At 36.6% G+C, this 18418-nt stretch overlaps 2 protein-coding genes across 11 annotated transcripts in view; one reads left to right on the forward strand and one right to left on the reverse strand.

Annotated features, from left to right (window-relative positions):
• LOC102518201 overlaps nucleotides 1-10870 on the reverse strand; it is a 35066-nt gene extending 24196 nt beyond the window's left edge. For 4 of the 6 annotated variants that reach the window (XM_006186384.3, XM_032481872.1, XM_032481870.1 and 1 more), the window contains exon 1: nucleotides 10330-10870. In XM_006186384.3, the coding sequence (XP_006186446.1) occupies nucleotides 10330-10426 (97 nt within the window). In that variant the 5' untranslated portion in view covers nucleotides 10427-10870. The remainder of the gene's footprint in view (nucleotides 1-10329) is intronic. The other 2 variants (XM_032481873.1, XM_032481874.1) reach the window with 2 other exon arrangements.
• Nucleotides 10835-18418, forward strand: part of SRP54 (signal recognition particle 54) — a 37880-nt gene continuing 30296 nt past the window's right edge. For 2 of the 5 annotated variants that reach the window (XM_032481868.1, XM_014560635.2), the window contains exon 1: nucleotides 10835-11128. The gene's annotated coding sequence lies outside the window, so the exon portion shown is untranslated. Of the gene's footprint in view, nucleotides 11129-15912; nucleotides 16053-18418 lie in introns of all 5 variants that reach the window. The other 3 variants (XM_032481867.1, XM_032481866.1, XM_006186381.3) reach the window with 3 other exon arrangements.

Below are 18418 nucleotides of genomic sequence, written 5' to 3' on the forward strand. Positions count from 1 at the left end.
CTGAACCATCACAATACATTTCCAGCTATCACCCTAGTTAAATATGTTTATGGGAGTCAAATCCCCAATTAATGTGAGCATCACCAGTCAAAATGAGAAATATTATGAAAATATGTGTTAAATTACTCAGTCATTTAAAAAAGGCAGTATTAACTGAAGACTGAATTTGTCTTACCTCAATCCCAAGGATATCAGGTGAAAGTGAGAACTGGCACCCCTTATTCTGGACAACAAACTCTGATCCAGCTACATTCAAGGTTCAAAAGAGACTTCTTCAGTTCTAACAGGGGTTCTCCACCATGGTCCTAGTTAAGAGGATCTGTACATGGGCTTTACGTAGTCCATAAAAGATTTAAAGGTGTATGCTTGGTTGTATACATAAATATGTATACTTTTCTACGAAGAAAATTCTTAAGAGAATTTTCCTAGTAATAGGTAATATTTGTTGAGCACCATATGTAAGGCACTGTGGAAATTTTTGGCTCAAAAAGGCTAAAATTAGTTTTATTGTGTAGTGGTTGGCAAATAACTAGAAGTGTAAGACATTTTTGCCCTAAAAATGGCTATAAAACAGGTCAAAAAGGCATGATATGATAGGATTTTACTGAAGTGTGTAAAACTGGAATTCATTTAACATATCATAAGTATTTACTTTATTAAAATTAAATTCCTTAAAACATTATTTTTAAAGGTGAATAGTGCACCATAGGCATATTAATTAGCCATTTACTCCTACTACCATACATTTAGATATAGTTATAAATGTGAAAAATTTGGAACACTGCAATGAACATTTTGGCATAAATCATCATTTTGCATTTATTTCCTTACTATAAATTCTTAGACGTAGAAATACTTAAACATTTTAAAGTCTTTTGCTATATACAGTCAAGTTTCTTTCCTGAAAGATTATACCAATTTACTCTATCAGAAAAGAATATGTGTTTTATTAAAGCCTTACAGCATTGAATATTACAATAAAAACAAACTTTGTTGTTTTAATCTGCATTTCTTTAATTACTAGTGAGGCTGAACATCTTTTAACATGTGTAATAGCTATTTCAGAATGTGTGGTAACAGTACGTTGCTTGGAAAAAGATTAAAGAAAGGTGTTAATCAGTTGCCTAAGGACAGTAAAGTTTTTCTCAAATTACATATGTAGGTGGGAAGAGAGTGGAGAAAGAACAGCTTCTCTAAAGAACAAAATTTATTCTTTAAAAATTTCCTACTTATATTTAATTAAATATATGGGGAAGAGAAGTCACCAAAGCTGACAATCTATGAATCAAATCCCACTTTTTAAATCTAGTCAGGTATCAAGACCCATCACTTTCTCTTTTGCATCCTACTCCCCTGTTTATCTTCAACTACCCCCCTCGTAGGCAGTCACCACCTCACACTTAGAATACCACTACAAAGTTATAATTAGCTCCTTGATTATCAGTTTCTCCCCACTATAATATATAGACAGCACACCTATTTTAAACTAATCTTGCTTAAACTTCACTTCTCTCCTTCTCCTTACAATTTTTCAATGTATCAAATCTCATTCTAGACTTTTAAGGCCCTCTATATCACCTGAGTCTAACCATCCCATTTTCTTTTTTTTTTTATTTTTAATTTATTTTTAATTTTTACTTTTTTTGACCAGGGGAGGAGAGGTGGTAATTAGGTCGGTTTGTTTGTTTGTCAGTTTATTTTAGAGGAGGTACTGGTTATTGAACCTGGGACCTTGTACATGCTAAGCATGCGCTCTACCACTTGAGCTATATCCTCCCCTCTATTTTCTGTTTTCATTACTCTCTAACATCATTTTTGTTCAAGGCAGGCAAATCTCCTCAGTTGTTTTCCATATTCCTTCCTGTTCATACTGTTCCTTTTAACTCTATGACCTTGCTTTTTGCAAGAAGAGACTGTGTAAGTTACTTCACCTCCCTGAATTCTTACCCTCAACCCCTGGCCTTCACTCACCCATATCCTTACCTCTAATGACTTACGATACATAATTAAACATTTGGTTACATGTTTTCTACTACCATTCACATCATATATTACTCTGAAGTCCCTTTTCAAATTTTTAAAATTTGTTGAGGGACTTCTGGTCCCAGACAAGATGGCAACTTCTCTCACTTCCTCCTGCTCCTCTCTTCTAAATATAATTAAATACCCTGGAAATAATTCAACAGGCAACCATAAAGGATTCTGAAAACTAGAACAAAGGTAAACTCTCTAGGGACCTCAGGACTTATGGAAGGAAGGTCACTACAGTGAATTCCCTCCTGGTTTTCTTTTTATCTTCTCTGTAGCCAAGACTGGGCCCTAGAGAGGCCTCCATCCCAGAACTACCAACAGTCAGAGGTGGAAAAAAACAAAGCAAAACACAAAATAAGAAAAGCCTGATCTCTCTCTCACCGAAGACCAGTAAAGGGGAAGAACAATAGAGATGTACTGGGGAGCCCTAATCCCTACTCCACACCTGGGGCAGTGGCAGGCTGTCAAGTAGCATCAGGGGAGGCTGCTGTCTCAGGGCCCTCTACCCAGTAGGATAAAGAGACCTAGGCCTAGGGTCTCCCAGCCTTCTGCCAGGTAGCCAAGAGCAAACCAAGTCCTGTATTGCTTGTCCCCTTATCCCCACCAGTGGAAGGCAGCTCAATGACATAGGAGGTCCAGGAAACTGTCTTTTCCCACTAAGGCAACACCAGGATAAATTGATCAGGAGCCCCAGCAGGGCCAAAAAATGAAGCAGCCTTGAATAGCACTGCAAGGGCACTGAAAACCAAACTGTTATCAGAGCTACAGCCCACAAAAGTAGTCCAGAACCAACAGTTTAAATCTAAGTAGCGCACCTGGCCACTAAGGTAGAAGATTTGAAAAGGATCAAGAGTCAACTTAATATCTAAAGTAATCAGGATACAATGGAAAGTCACTTAAATCAAGAACAGGAAAAACCATAATTTGAAAATCCAGATGCTAATATCCAAATTAATCAGAATTTGGATTATAAGACAAAGATTTTAAAGCAGCCATCATTAAAATGTTTCAATAAGTAGTTGCGAATGATCTTGTAACAAGTGAAAAAACAAAATGTCAGCAAAGCAACAGAAGTTATAAAAAAAAAAAAAGAAATTATAAAACTGAAAAAACAATCATCAAAAATTTAAAAAACTTGCTAGATGGGCTCAATAGTAGAGTAGAATTGAAGAGGGTAGAGTCAGTAAACTTGAAGACAGATCAATAAAATTTTCTCCATCTGAACAACAGAGAGAAAGCAGACTAAAAAAAATTATTGAACAGAGTCTCAATGATCTGTGGGACAATAACAGAAGCTCTAACATTAGTATCAGAGTTCCAGAAATAGGAGAAAGAACGTTGGGCTGAAAAAAGTTTGGAAAAAACATAGCTAAAAACTCCCTAAATTTGGTGAAAGACATAAACCTATACAGCTATAAGAAGCTAAGCAAACTCCATGTATGACAGACCCAAAGAAATCTACACAAGAGCATATCATAAACTTCTAAAAACAAAAGACAAAGAACAAAACTTAAAAGCAACCAGAGAGAAATCATTCACTACCTACAAGGAAACGCCAATTCAAATGATAGTGAATTTTTCATCTGAAACCATGGGAGTTGAGAACTTACAAAATTTTTAAATGCTGGGAAAAAAAGGGCCAAAAACTGTGAATTTTATATCTGATAAAATTATCCTTCAGGTATGGAGGAGAAAAGACATCCTCAGACGCAGAAAATCTAAGAATTTGTTTCCAGTAGACCTACCCTTAAAGAATGGGTATAGGAAACTCTCCAACAGAAAGGAAATCGCAGAAGAAGGCTTGGTACTTTTGAAAGTAAAGGCCAACAGAATGGTTAAAAACAGAGTAAATATTACCATAGCCATGACATGTAAACAACCTAAATGTCCACTGACAGATAAATGGATAAAGATGTGGTGTGGAATATTGCTCAGCCATAAAAAGGAATAAATAATGCCATTTGTAGCAACATAGATGGGCCTAGAGATTATCATATTAAGTGAAGTAAATTAGACAAAGAAAGACAAATATTGTATGATATCATTTATATGTAGAATCTAAAAAAAGATACAAATTTATAAACCAGAAATAGACTCACAAACACAGAAAACAAACTATCATTACCTGAGGGGAAAGGTGGGGGAGGGATAAACCAGGAGTTTGGGATTAACAGATACACACTACTACATTTAAAATAGATAAACAACGAGGACCTACTGTATGGCACAGGGAGCTATATTCAATTTCTTGTAATAAGCTATAATGGAAAAGAATCTGAAAATATGTGTGTATGTATATGTATAAATGAAATGCTTTGCTGTAGACTTGAAACTAACACTGTAAGTCAACTACATTTCAATAAAAAACAAAAAATAAAAAAACCACAACCCAACTATATGCTGTCAAGAGAAACTCACTTTGAACATGACAGGAAGACTGAATGTAAATGGATAGAAGAAATTCACTGTGCACACATTAGTTGAAAAAACAGGAGTGGCTATATTAATATGAAATAAAGTAGACTTTAAAACAAAAAATTATTAGGGACAAAGAAGAATATTACATAATGATAAAAGGATAAATTTATCTAGAAGACATAGCAATCTTAAATGTGCATACACCAAACAACAGAGCTTCAAAATACATCAAACAAGGAAGGGAGGGTATAGCTCAAGTGATAGAATGCAAGCTTAGCAACAAGGTCCTGGATTCAATCCCCAGTATTTCCATCTAAAAGATAAGTAAGTAAAGCTAATTACCTCCCCCCAACCCAAAATAAATAAAAGCACAATACATTAAAATAAATAAATAAAATACATGAAACAAAAACTGACAGAGGTGAAAGGAGAGAGAGACAAATCCACAATTATAGCTGGGCACTTCAACACCCACCCTCAGCAACTCATAGATCTACTAGGCAGAAAATCAGCAAAGATACCGAGGAACTGAAAAATATCATCAACCAACAAGATCTGATAGATATTTATAAAATGCTTCACTAAACTGAAGTAGAATACATAGTTTTTTTCTAATTACCCACAGAACATTCACCAAGATAAACCATATCCTGAGACATAAAACAAATGTCAGTAAGTTTTACAGAACTGAAATCATACAGAGTATCTTCTCTGACCATAATGGAGCCAAAGTAATAGTAAAACAAAAGGCAAATCTCCAAATACTTGGAAGTTAAACAACACATTTTTAAATAATAATAGCTAGTGTCATCAAGAGAGTATGGTACTGGAAGAGAACAGAGGATCCAGAAATAGATCCCAGCAAAAACACCCAGCTGATTTTCAATGATGCGAAAGCAATTCAATGGAGAAAGGACAGCCTTTTCAACAAATGGTGCTGAAGCAAAGACATCTATAGGGGGAAAAATGAACTTCAGCTTAAACTTTATACTTTATACAACAGTTAACTTGGATCAAAGAATTAAATGTAAAACACAAAACCACAATTCTTTTAGGGAAAAAAAAACCCCCAAAACCATAGGATCTGAAACTAATATACTGTTGTATAATTTTAAATAAAAAGAAAAAAAGCAGCTTAGGAAAATCTTCAGGCTCTAGAGCCAAACAAAGAGTTCTTAAATTTGGCATCAAAGAAAGAAAAGTGGATAAATTGGACTTCATCAAAATTAAAAACTTTTGCCTTGAAAAACTCTGTTAAGAGAATGAACAGACAAATTACAGACTGGGAGAAAATACTTGCAAACCACATAACTGACAAAGAGCTTATAGCTAGGATAAAGAACTCTCAAAACAACACTATAAAAATACAATAGAAAATGGGCAAAAGAGAAGAACAGACATTTCATCAAAGAGGATACACAAATGGCAGATAAACATATGAGAAGACATTCAACATCATTTAGGAAGTGGAAATTAAAACCCAGTGATATGTCACTACATGACTATCAGAATGGCTAAAATAAAAAATATTGAAAATACCAAATGCTGGTGAGGATGCAGAGAAACTGGATTACTCATGCATTGCTGGTGAAAATGTAAAATTGTACAACCACTCTGGAAAACAGTTAGGTACTTTCTATAAAACTAAAAATGTACTTACCATATGACTGAGCAATTGCCCTCTTGGACTTCATCAGAGAAATGAAAACTTACGTTAACACAAAAACCTGCACATGAATGTTCACAGCAACATTATTCGTAACAAAGGCTTAACTGGGCTGGATATCGCAGATGGCTTCTTTACTCACACGTCTCGTGCCTAGGCTAGGATGGCAGGAACATTACAGGCTGGTTGAGCATCTTGCTCTCCATAGGCTAGCTGGGGCTTCCTGACAGTATGACAATCTCAGGGTAGCAGACTACATAAATGATGGTGAGCTTTTCCCAGAGCAAGCATTCAAGAGGCAGAAAGTAGAAGTTGCCAGTTTCTTAAGTCCTGGGTCTGAAACTGGCATAGTGTCGTTTCTGCCATATTCTATTGGCCAAAGTTGTCCACAGGGCCCACCCAGATTGAAGCAGAGAAAATACAGACCTGACCACTCATGGAATGAGGGTCAAAGAACTTGTGTCCGTTAAAAAAGAAAAAAGAAAAAAGAAAAAGCTTTATAGAGGTAGGATTGACACACAATAAACTGTACATATTTAAAGTGTACAATTATGTAAGTTTTGACTTGTGTACAGCCATGAAACATTACTACAATCAAGATAGTGAACATATCCATTATCCCCCAATGTCTCCTCATGCCCCTCTGGAATCCCTCCTTCTCTGCAATCCCACCCCGCAACCCAGCTGTCAGAGATCTATTTTTCTGTCACTATAGATCAGTGTGCATTTTCCTAGTTTTACATAAGTGGAATCATACAGTATGCAGTCTTTTTCAGTATGGCTTATTTCACTTAGCAAAATTTATCCATGGTTGCTGCACATATGAACATGTCATTCCATTTATTTGCCAAGTAGTGTTCCATTATAAAAATAAAGCACAATTTGTTTATCCAGTCACCTGTTTCTAATTGAGATGCCTCCCTCCTCCCTCTTTTCTTGCTATATTGTACTGGCTAGAAGCTCTATTATGATACTGTCTAGAAGGGATGAGTACAAATCTTTATCTTACCCTTGTTCTTACAGGAAAGAATTTAGTCTTTCAGCATTAAGTGGATATTAGCTGCAGATTTTTCATAGATCCCCTTAATCTGGTTGAGAATGTTTCCTTCTATTCCTAGTGTGATGAGAGTTTTTATCAGGAAAAGATGTTGGATATTGTCAGATGCTTTTTCTACGTCTTTTGAGATAATCATAGTTTTTCTTTTTAGTTAAATAGTGAATTACATTTATTGATTTTCTAATGTTAAACCAACAGTGCACTCTGGGATAAAGCCATTTGTTCATGATATATTATTCTTTTTACATATCATGGTCATTTTTAATATACAACAAATGCAATAAAGAGAAAAGTACAATTATTTTTGCTTATTTGATAGAAAACAATCTATTTTATTTACCTCATATACTTGATAACTCTCAAATTCATATGGCTTTAATAAAGATTGGAAAAACTTTAAGTTAATGTGGAAACTTCCTTAGCAGTAATATCATATAGAATTGGAGTAGTATGCCGTTTCACAAATGTAACTAGATGCCAGGCTTTGTTTTTCAGATTTGTGGGAATTTCAAAGGAACTCTAACAGCTCTGTAGCTGCTGCTCAGTGAAGATGTATTTAAAATAGAGGACACAGAGAAGCTTCTAAAAGCTTCTAGGTACCTACCGTTATCTTCTTTAAGCATTTAAACATTTTCTTAATGATTTTATTAATTTTCTTACAGCAAACCTAATTTTCTATCCTTTGTAACTTGATTCTTAATAGAAACTTTCATGAGTTGTTGGTTTGCCTTCCTTATTTGTATGTGCTTATTCAGGGAAAACTTCAGAGGCTTCAGAATAGTGTTTGTTAACAGGTATATATTCCAATGTAATTTTTAATATGCTTATTGGGGACACCACTTACAATCCTGGCTCTCAGCTCCTTCACTTAATGAATTGCAGTCACTCTCCTACACTTTGAAAATTAGATCAGGAGCCCACTTTACACATACACAAGAAATAGAGAAGAACAGATGCTCTGCCACAAGATCAGAATCAATGAGCTGAGGTCCTGATGTTTTTGTTTTTGTTTTTTTTTTTGCTCCTTTTATTTATTTGTCGGTGAGGGCAGTTATCTTTGTTTGTGTGCTGTGCCCCTCAGACTTGGTTCGTCCTTTGGTGCTCATTTGTTTCCTAGATCTTTGGCCTACACTGTACCAAGGTAAATGTAGGCTCCTACGTTTTTTTTTCTACATTTTCAGTTTATATCATACACTGACATGTGCTTAGCTCTGTCTTGGTCCAAGCTTCTGGTTCTACCAGCCTGATCCTAAATGACCCCAGGTCTTGGTAGGATAATTCCCCTAGTCCTTCAGAGACCAAAAATATTATTCTTCCTTTTGTGTATTTAAAATTATTGTGATTTTACCTGTTAGCAATATATCGATATTTTTGTTTCAATAAACTCTACAAAGCTTCAAAGAGAGTTATAATTATTTAAGGGTCAATGCAAATGTCATACAAGTAAGACATCATGCAGTAATTTTTTTTCTTGGAAGAAGGAAATTAATTAGGAAAATGAAAAATGATTGGCAGAATCTTTTGTATTGTATTTCATTAAAAAGTACACTGTGAGTTTCAGTTTGGGAAGATGAGAATGTTCTGGAGATGGATGATGGCGATGGTTGCACAATGTAAATGTACTTAATGCCACTGACATGTATGCTTAAAAATGGTTAAAACAGTAAATTTTATATTATGTATATATTACCACCTAAAAAAGGTATACCAAAAAATTATACTATTTTTTAAGATCTATATTAAAACATACTCCTTCATTTTAAGCTAAGTGACACTCTCATTTCTTAAAATATTCATGTAATAAACATTCTTCAGAAACTCTGTTTTCTAAATTGTTTAACAAATTGCTTGAGTTTTTCTGACTACAAGGTCTGCTGGACAAAGGCACAAAACTTGCTGTTAGAAAAGTAAAAATGCATTCTTATAGCCAATGGTATCGGGTCTTCTTGCATACAAACTCATCATCCAAAACAGGCTTTCAAGCTTTCTAGATTTTGAAAAATGGAGTCTTAAGTGATGCCTCTAAAACTGGAGATTTAGATTACAAATGGCTCTACAATACTGAAATCTTGAGGGCAAGGATGTTTTAGTAATTGTGCAATTGCCAGAACTAGGCAGTAGATGGCATTTTTGTAGGCATGTGTGTATAAGTATGAAGGTACGGCTTCGGTTTTCTCCACTTTCTAGGCTAAATCTCACTATCAGATGTGGAAATTAATGTCAGTTTGGCATCTTACCTAAAATGATTCTCCAAAATGTGTAGTAGTAGTAGCAGTAATAATAAATAATACCCAAACGATTGATTGACTCTCACATCACGGAGAGCATTCTAGGATGAACCTTAGGGATGGAAGACTAAAATTGGGGGTCATCAGCAAATAGGAATATTTCAAGCCATGGGTCTGGATGAAAATAAACATGGGAATCCACGTTTAGGGTACAGAAGCAGAGTATGGTTTGGCATAGTTCTCAAACAAGGAATATCCTATCTTCTTGTGTTTTCACCAGGCTTCACTTTGTCAAAACAGATCTATCCCATTTTTCAGTAACTATATCTAATTACCACATTTCCAAGATTCTAACTTGTTCTTTCTATTATTACTATTATTCATTTTGTTAACAGTTTAAAATTAAAGACCCTTTCCTCCCCTTTTCTCTTCTCCCTCTCCCCACCTCGGAAAAATTGTTATTAATTGGCCCATTTTACTTACAATTGAGAAAATAAATGCACTAGCTGCATGTGATTTTGCCTACAGGGTAAAAACTTCCAGCTCTTACAGCCTAAAACTTCTCTTGCAAAGGGCTTCTTCGGGTAGTATCCTACTGGTGACCTCAAATTTGTGGGAGTAATAGGGGGCTAGCCCCCCCTTTTTTCTTTCCTTCAGAAAACAGATTAGATACAAGGCGGCTCTAGAGCTCGTCTGAAGTCTGTAGCGGGATCACACAGAACCCACAGCCAGGTCTTCCAGCACCCAATCTTAAACTGGACTTAACCTACCAAGCTCTGAGATGTGCCCGTCTCTATCTGCCCCGCAGCAGAGCAGAGACCAGCACAAGCTACCCCATGAAAGGCTTCTGGCCTCACCCTCAGTCCCCAAGGTCAGCGCCCACAGCATATCCTTGCCCTAACCGCCTGCCTCAGGTTCTGATCGCTTACGGGTAGTTCGCATCCACTGGATCAGCTCTGGGAGGTCTGCGGGAGCCACCGTACGTAGTAGCTGCAGTACAGCTTGCCTCGCGGAGCGGAAATCCATGTTGGAGCAGAAAGCTGAGCAGGAGAAAGGTTCGCACTGCGCAGGCGCAGGCAGAGGCGGGTCCAGACACCTGATTCGGCGCGGGGTGGAACCCGCCTCCCTCGGCTCCGAAAGGCCTAAGTCCCGCCCCTTCTATGGAGTTCTCACGTGCTTTCGGGAATCTCTACCTTCCATCGCGTCCCCATCTGTCATAATTCTCTTCTTTAACTGGTGGTGCTCCGCCAGGTCATTTTTTCTTAAGGTGGCGCCTGGAGGCCGGACTTCTTTCTTGAGATCGCATCCCTAGAGAGCCTCCGATCTTAATACTAACTTCAATGCCGCAGTTATTGAGCGGTAGAAAACTGCCAAAAGCCAGTCAAAGCAAAGAAACATCTCAATAAACCCTTTCAGTAAAAGCACTGAAGGAACGCGGCGGGTGCCCCGGAAGCGGAAGTGTGTTCTCTTCAAGAAAGGCTGGACTACGCCGAGTGGTGACGTTTCCTCATTGGGCGGAAGGTTCGGTGGCAGTCGTCGGTCTTCCAGCTGGTGGGAGTTGGCGTCGCAGTGCTGGGCGCTGGGACCCTAGTTGATATAGTTTGAGAAGTCGGGCCGTGGGGTCGCAGCTGTCTGATCTTCCTTTTCCGTGGTTTCCTCCCACGGCGTGGGGCTTCGCGAAGGACTCCCCGGCCCCTTTGGGCCACGGCGGTAGCGGTGCTTTTTGCGGTAAGTGTCTGCTTTTTCCCGCCGCAGACTGCGGACTAGCAGCTAGGAGCAGCCCCAACCCTGCTTAGGAAGCCAGACACTCCGGAGGGAGTCGGCTTCCTTGACCACTGGCTGTCGTCACCCAGACAGAGGTGCTCCGGCCCTTTTTCATGTGTTGTCCCCATCAGAAGTTTTGTTAAAGGATGCGCTGTGACCTTTTAATATTGTCTCCGAATTTACCTGAGCCAAATTAGACGTAAGCAGTTGCAGGCCTGACTCTGTTCTGCTGACTTGACCAAGAATTTAGATGTGGTTACTTACCCGAAAATCTCCTGCCGTGTACCAGATTTTATTTTTCCATGTTAACTTGTGCCTAATTAACGCAGTGTCCTACATATAGTAGGCGTTCAACAAAGGAATAAGAAATATCAGTCCATTGATGACTTAAAATATGCTGATGGCTCTCTCCGTAGCGTATGGCACTATTCTACTGACAATTTCTTGAAATTCTTTCCCCTCTTGGCGTTCTTGGTGCTGTTCTCACCTAGTTCTTTCATATGCTTCATTGAACAAAATATTTACTCATTCTTAACCATAGGGATACAGAAATGAATGACGAACCCTGGTATTGAGGAGCTAACAGTAGTACAGTGAGAGAGAGGCACATAAACATACATTATATCAAGATGAGTAATGAGAAACTGTAGTAGGGTATAAAGAGCAGTGAGAGCTATGGAAACACAGAGAAGAGTGTGCTCCTTAGATTTGTGACCCTGAGCAAGTTTCTATTCCAATCTCGCCTCAGTTTCCTCACCTACTTAATAAGCCTCGTATGAGGATGAAAGATTAGGTAACATGTTTGGTACAGTGCCTAGAATATAGCAGTGGTGGCACCAAAGAGGAGGGGACTATTTCCTTCAAACCTCTTTCCCTTGATATTTTGATGTGGTCAGTTAGTATTTTCCAACTGAAAATAAAGTACTGTGCAAAAACATCTTCAAGCTCTCTTTAAAACAGATAACTCCTGTAATTCTCCCTATCTGAAAATTCTGGACCTGCCACTGGAATATAGTAAGATAACCATAAGTGGTAGCTTTTTTTTTAAATTGATATTCTTCTGTATGTCTTTGAAGAGAGAAAGAGAATTAGTAAAAGCTTCTGTCCTTTTGATAATTTTCAGTTTTAGTTGACTCTCTTTTAATTGGCACTTCACCATCACTATAACCCAGATGCTCTCCTTGAGAGTTCTCTTATACTTCCATGGTATTATCCTTGGATGCCAAGCATTTCCACATCTTTGTCTTTAGCCTCTGTCTCATGAATAACATAGTTCCTTGGTTTCTGCAGATACAACAACTCTAACACCAAATTCACTCTCTCCAAATGAACGCCTATATACTCAATATCCAGCCTAGTATCAGAACATTGCAAATAACCTTTAAAGCCCCTTGTACCTTTTCTCTTTAACTTTCAAACCAGCTTCTCATTTTGCCTTCCATTCATTGTTTAATGGCATCACTAGCTGTCTGGTTATTCAAACTAAAGACCTTAGAGTCATTTTTGCCTTCTGTTTCTCTCCATTCTCCATAGCCATTTGGTCATTAGGTCCTATACATTCCGCTTTACAGTTAGCCCTTGGCCTGAGCCCCTTCCCTCCATTTTGTTCTGCTCCCTTACTTCAAGCCCCCATCTCTTGAATAGACTTGTGGAGTATGGTTAGCATACTTGCTTAGTATCCTTATGCATAGTATCCTTGGTCTCAAGTTTTTCTCTCTTTAATGTATTTGCTACATTGTCTCTAATTTTTTAAATTATAGAACAGATTTTTCATTCCCCTGTTTCCTTTGAGGAGTATTGCTTCATGCAGTGATTATTAACCCTGGCTGCACATCAGTATAGCCAGTGAAGCTTTTCAAAATATAGATGCCTTGTTTTGCTCTCCTAATCAAGAATTAAGATGAGGCTACTTCCCGGAGAATCTTCTGATGTTACCATCCTTGGAGATTCTGATTGAGTATTTACTTTTTCACTGACAGATGTTAGCTGCATATCATGGAAATTGCCCGTTGCTTGAGCATATGCCTCTTATCCCTCCTCATCCATATTTTCAGTCTATATTCTTTTCAACTTCAAGGCAAACTATTTCTAGGGAATTCTTTTGACTTAGTTTTAATTTTCCTCTTGGTAATAGTTTTCCATAAAGATTATTTTTATGATTGACCTGATAGGCAAAAAGTATCTTAAAGAAATGACGTCCGGTGTATTTGAGTATTACCATTGTTGCTAATTGAATTTTTCGTATACCTCTTCTGCTATTGAACCATGAAGTGTTGCAGTGGTTTTATTTTTAATAGTAATATGAGTTTTAAAAATTGAAAACAGAATTATTTTTAATGTAGAGAGAATTTCCTGATGCTTCTTTGGTGCAAACTTAAGGCAGAGAAGTCAGTGGTGGTATGAGGCATAATTTATCTTCTGCAGTTAACAGAGGAGTCTTGTCTTCATTAACTTGATGTAATTTATTGATTGAGAGAACTTTTCTCATGCTGGTAGAATTCCTGGAGCACATAGTAGATGTTTAATGAATGACTAAATGGTACAAGTGGCAACTCTGTCTTAACTTCTAGTATAATACTACTCTAATTTTCATAAAGAGCACTTTGAAAAATAATTTTCCCCTTGACTTAAAAAATAATACTCTTAGGGGTATGGGTATAGCTCAGTGGTAGAGTGCATGTTTAGCATGCACAAGGTCCTGGGTTCAGTCCCCAGTACCTCCCCTAAAACAACAACAACAAAAACCTCTTAGTACCAAAAATTTGGAAATTACAAAATGATATAAATAAGGAAATGAAAATTACTAGTTAGTCACCATCCAGAGGGGCAAATGTTATTATTTTCTAACAATTTTACTGAAATAAAATTTGCATACCATAAAGGTCACAGGAAGTGTACAATTCCATGGTTTTTAGTGTATTTACAGAGTTGTGCAACTATCATTGCAATCAATTTTAGAACATTTTCGTCACTCTGTGAAGAAACCCCATACCCATTAACAGTCTTTCTTCATTTTCCCCCGATTCCAAAACCCTAAGCAAATGTTAATCCACTTTCTTGATTTTTCTCTTGCGACATTTCATGTAAATGGAATCATATGTGGTCTTTTGTCACTGGTTTCTTTCATTTAACATGTTTTCAAGATTCTTACACGTTGTAGCGTGTATCAGTACTTCATCTCTTTTTATTATAAATAATATTCCATTGGTGAATATGCCACATTTTAGTTATCCATTCATGGGTTGGGGGATATTTGTTTTTTCTTCCCCTTTTGACTAGTATGAATAATGCTGCCAGTGACCATCAAGTACAATTCTTTTATTCGTGTGTCTTCCTTTTTCTTGGATATACCTGGGAGTGAAATTGCTGGACCATATAGTAACTCTGGTTTAAAATTTTGAGGAATTGCCAAACTACTTTCCGAACGGCTGTACCATTTTGCATTCCCACCAGCAGTGCATGAGGGTTCTGATTTCTCCACATTCTCACCAACACTTTTTATTGTGTCTTTTTGATTATAGCCTTCTCAATGTGGGTGAAGTGGTCTCTGATCGTTCCTTTGATTTACAGTGTCCTCCAGGCTAATGCCCCATTTTTTGGATGTTTGTTTATAGACAAAATATGGATTATACGATATATGCAGTTTTGTAATCTGCCTTTTGCATTTAAGCATATTTTTAACATTAGCAAGCATATTTACAAAAGATTTTCCCTCATTTCTACTGCTTTCCTCTTCACTCCCCCCAAAACCATAATTCTTGTGAAAACTTGCCTAAATTATATACATAAAAAATAAAATCTATAGGAATGTATACCAAATTATGATTGGTGGTTATCAGGAGACAAAAGTGGGTAGGGTTAGGGGCATTGTATCTTCTACCTTTAATATTTCTGTAATGTTTGAATTTTTACAATGAACGTGTATCCTTTTGTAATCATAAAACATAAAAGTGAATTTTTCCTTGAAATATACCTAAATTTAAAAGTCATAATTAACATTATGTTAGTTACTCAGATACAATCATTTTACCAAATAAAATACTAATAGGCCACTTTGTTAAGTAATTTAATTTTACGTGGTTCTACACTATGAATAAATATGCTATACAGAATTTCAAATATATATATATATATATATATATACATTTAGTGCTATAGTCAGGAAAGCAAGTATTGGTTTGGGCTATGACTATTTTATAGAAAAGTATATAATGTAGAAGTCATTTTTTCCAAAGATATTTACTAATATTAGTATATTTGTATGTTTAGTTCTTTAGTCTAATATTGAACCAATAAGTTAGTCACTGACTAGGGCTTAAAACTCTTTAATAGGGGTTTTCATTATAATAAGATTTGAAAACTCTAATCATTAGAATCTGTTTATATAATCTCAAATTAAATCAGACAAGGTTCTGGCAGTAGTATTTATAATTGTTTACGTAGAGAAAAGTGGCTGTTTGAACACTCCAACTTCTATTGAAGGTACATGTAATTGGCACTAAATGTTAAAAATTCCATGTGGGTGGTTCCTGACTGGTGGAGCAGGCACTATAGTGGTGTTCAGAAGATTTCTAGTTTACTCACACTTCAGATAATATTATAGGGAGAGCCAATTGATAGTCATTCAAGAAAAGAAGGAAGTTAATGCTGTGCTCTTGCAGACAGTTTTATACATATTGTCTCATTTAATCCTCACAACAGCCCTTCAGGGTAACTACCTTGATAATGGTATTATCTCCATTTTGCAGGTGAGGAAAGTGAGGCTCAGAGAGATTAAGTAACTTGCCCAAAGTAACACAGCCAGTATGTAACGGAGCTGGGATTTGAATCCAAATCTGTCAGACTCCAAAGCCCATGCTCTTTCCAGTAGTACTTCACACTGCAGCAGGTAAGTATGATACTTGCCTTACTTAGGGCACCCCAAACTTGGGCCTGTTTCCATCACCGCATTATCCAATTCTTAGTTAGCCTCCTGTTAGGAGAACATATGATAGGCCAAAATCAGTCCTTGTGCATCCTGATTGCAGTGGTACTTATCAGTTCTTTCTGGACATCTCAGGTATTACTCTTCTATGAAGAGGAATGTGCACCTGTGCTTTCAAAATATAATTTTCTCTCTTAAGGTATAGTAGCAAAATTTGTCCCTGGAGTTTGCCAGCAGGAATATTCAACCCTATTGCTGAAAGCATCATTCATATTTAGGACCTAAGGCTGTGCAGCAAAGAGACTGTGGGAAGTCATTTTGGTTTTTTTAGAAGGAATAGCCATTCCATTCCCTCACCTGCTTATATTGTAAAATTGTTGTGAGGGTGGAATGAGATAATAGATGTTAAATTGTATGAAGAACTAACTATACAGTAATCTCTTACCTTTCCAATAGCCCCATCTAGGTAGAGATTCTTCTTTTGTGAGACTCCAGTACAGTTATACACATATTTACTTCTGTAAATCTTTTTAGTTAGCCAAGAGAATTTTGAGTGAGTGTGTTTGAATTGTGTATTACTCCAATTTGAGATATCACTTAGCAATTAACATTAAAAAAGATACTTTGCATTTTACTGTGCATGTTAGAACAAGGTGAAGTTAATTTTTAAGAATCTTATTGGAAATTATTTTTAGGGAAATTCTGAAAATTCATAACAGATAATGGCAAATGAATATTGATTGTATAATATCAATTGTCTGGGTCATTGATTTTCTTTTGATTTGTCATGGTATCTTCATTGGTTTATTTTAGTGGTCTTTAAGAGATACTTGTAAGGCCTTTCATGACTTTGGTTCCCTAGTCTTGCTTTTCCCCTAAAGTCTTAAATATATCATTCATCTATAAAGCTTATTTTTACTAAAGGCTTACTACATGAGACTGGAGAAATAAAGCAGTAAGCTCACAGGAAAGAGCAAAAAAGGGAAAAAATCCCTGCCTCATGCAGCTTACATTTCAGTGGGGTATAAAGACCACAAATAATATACAGTTGACCCTTAAACAACCGTGTTTGACCTCTGTGGATTGACTTATATGTGGATTTTTTCAAGAAATATAGTATCAGTATTTTCATTTTGCAGATCTTTAAATTAACTAAGTATCGGGGAAAGTTGGTGTTCAACTAGAGATCAAATTATATGCAATCAAAAGAACTAGGGTTTGAGTTGATTCTATCCAAACTGTTTCAACTTCCTGCTCTTGAGTGATTTGTCAGTTTCTTTGTTTTTGAGGCAGAGATAGCAGTACCAGATTTTCAGGGATTTTCAACTAGGATAGTGGAGGGGTCAATGGCGCCACTAACTTCCTTGTTGTTCAAGGGTCAGCTATAAGTAAATTATGTTAGTTGGTAACAAAACAATGAGAAAAAATAAAGAGAAGGAGGTTTGCAATTTTAAATAAGTTTTGAGGAAAGTCCTCACTGAAAAGTTGCATCTGGACAATAGCAGTCTGAAGGAGATGAGGGAGGGAGCTATATTGTTAAGCAGAGGATGAACCTGCCAGCTAGTACTAAGGCCCTGAGATGGAAACGTGCAGCATCAACAGCAAGGTCATTGTGATTAAAATTGAGTTTGTGTTTGGGAGTACCTTATTGTCCATTCTAAGGACTTTCTTTACCTCTGCATGAAGTGGGAATTTGTCGAGGTTTTGAACAGAATTCTAATACCAAAGTTTTCAGAACCACAACCTTGGAAATGCAGGGAAAACACTGTATAAATAAAAGGTATTATTAGATATTGTTACTTCTCTATGGAAGTACAGGTTTTTGTAACCAGGCAAATATATTAAAAAAAAAAAAATGAAGTCAGAACATTCCCTCACACCATACATAAAAATAAACTCAAAATGGCTTAAAGACTCAAATATAAGGTATGACACCATTAAACTCCTAGAAGAGAATACAGGCAAAACATTCTCTGACATAAATCATAGCGTTATTTTCTTAGGTCAGTCTCCTAAGGCAAAAGAAATAAAAGCAAAAATAAACAAAGGAGACCTAATCATACTTTAAAACTTTTGCACAGCAAAGGAAACCGTAAACAAAATGAAAAGACAGCCTGCGGACTGGGAGAAAATATTTGCAAACGATGCAACCAACAGGGGCTTAATTGCCAAAACATACAAATAGCTCATACAGCTCAATGTCAACAAATAAAAAAACAAAGAACCCAATCAAAAAATGGGCAGAAAAAAAAAATGAGAAGACCTAAATAGACGTTTCTCAAAAAAAGACATATAGATGGCCAACAGGCACATAAAAGGATGCTCAACAT

Source organism: Camelus ferus, chromosome 6, assembly GCF_009834535.1.
Source record: "Camelus ferus isolate YT-003-E chromosome 6, BCGSAC_Cfer_1.0, whole genome shotgun sequence".
Taxonomy (NCBI): domain Eukaryota; kingdom Metazoa; phylum Chordata; class Mammalia; order Artiodactyla; family Camelidae; genus Camelus; species Camelus ferus.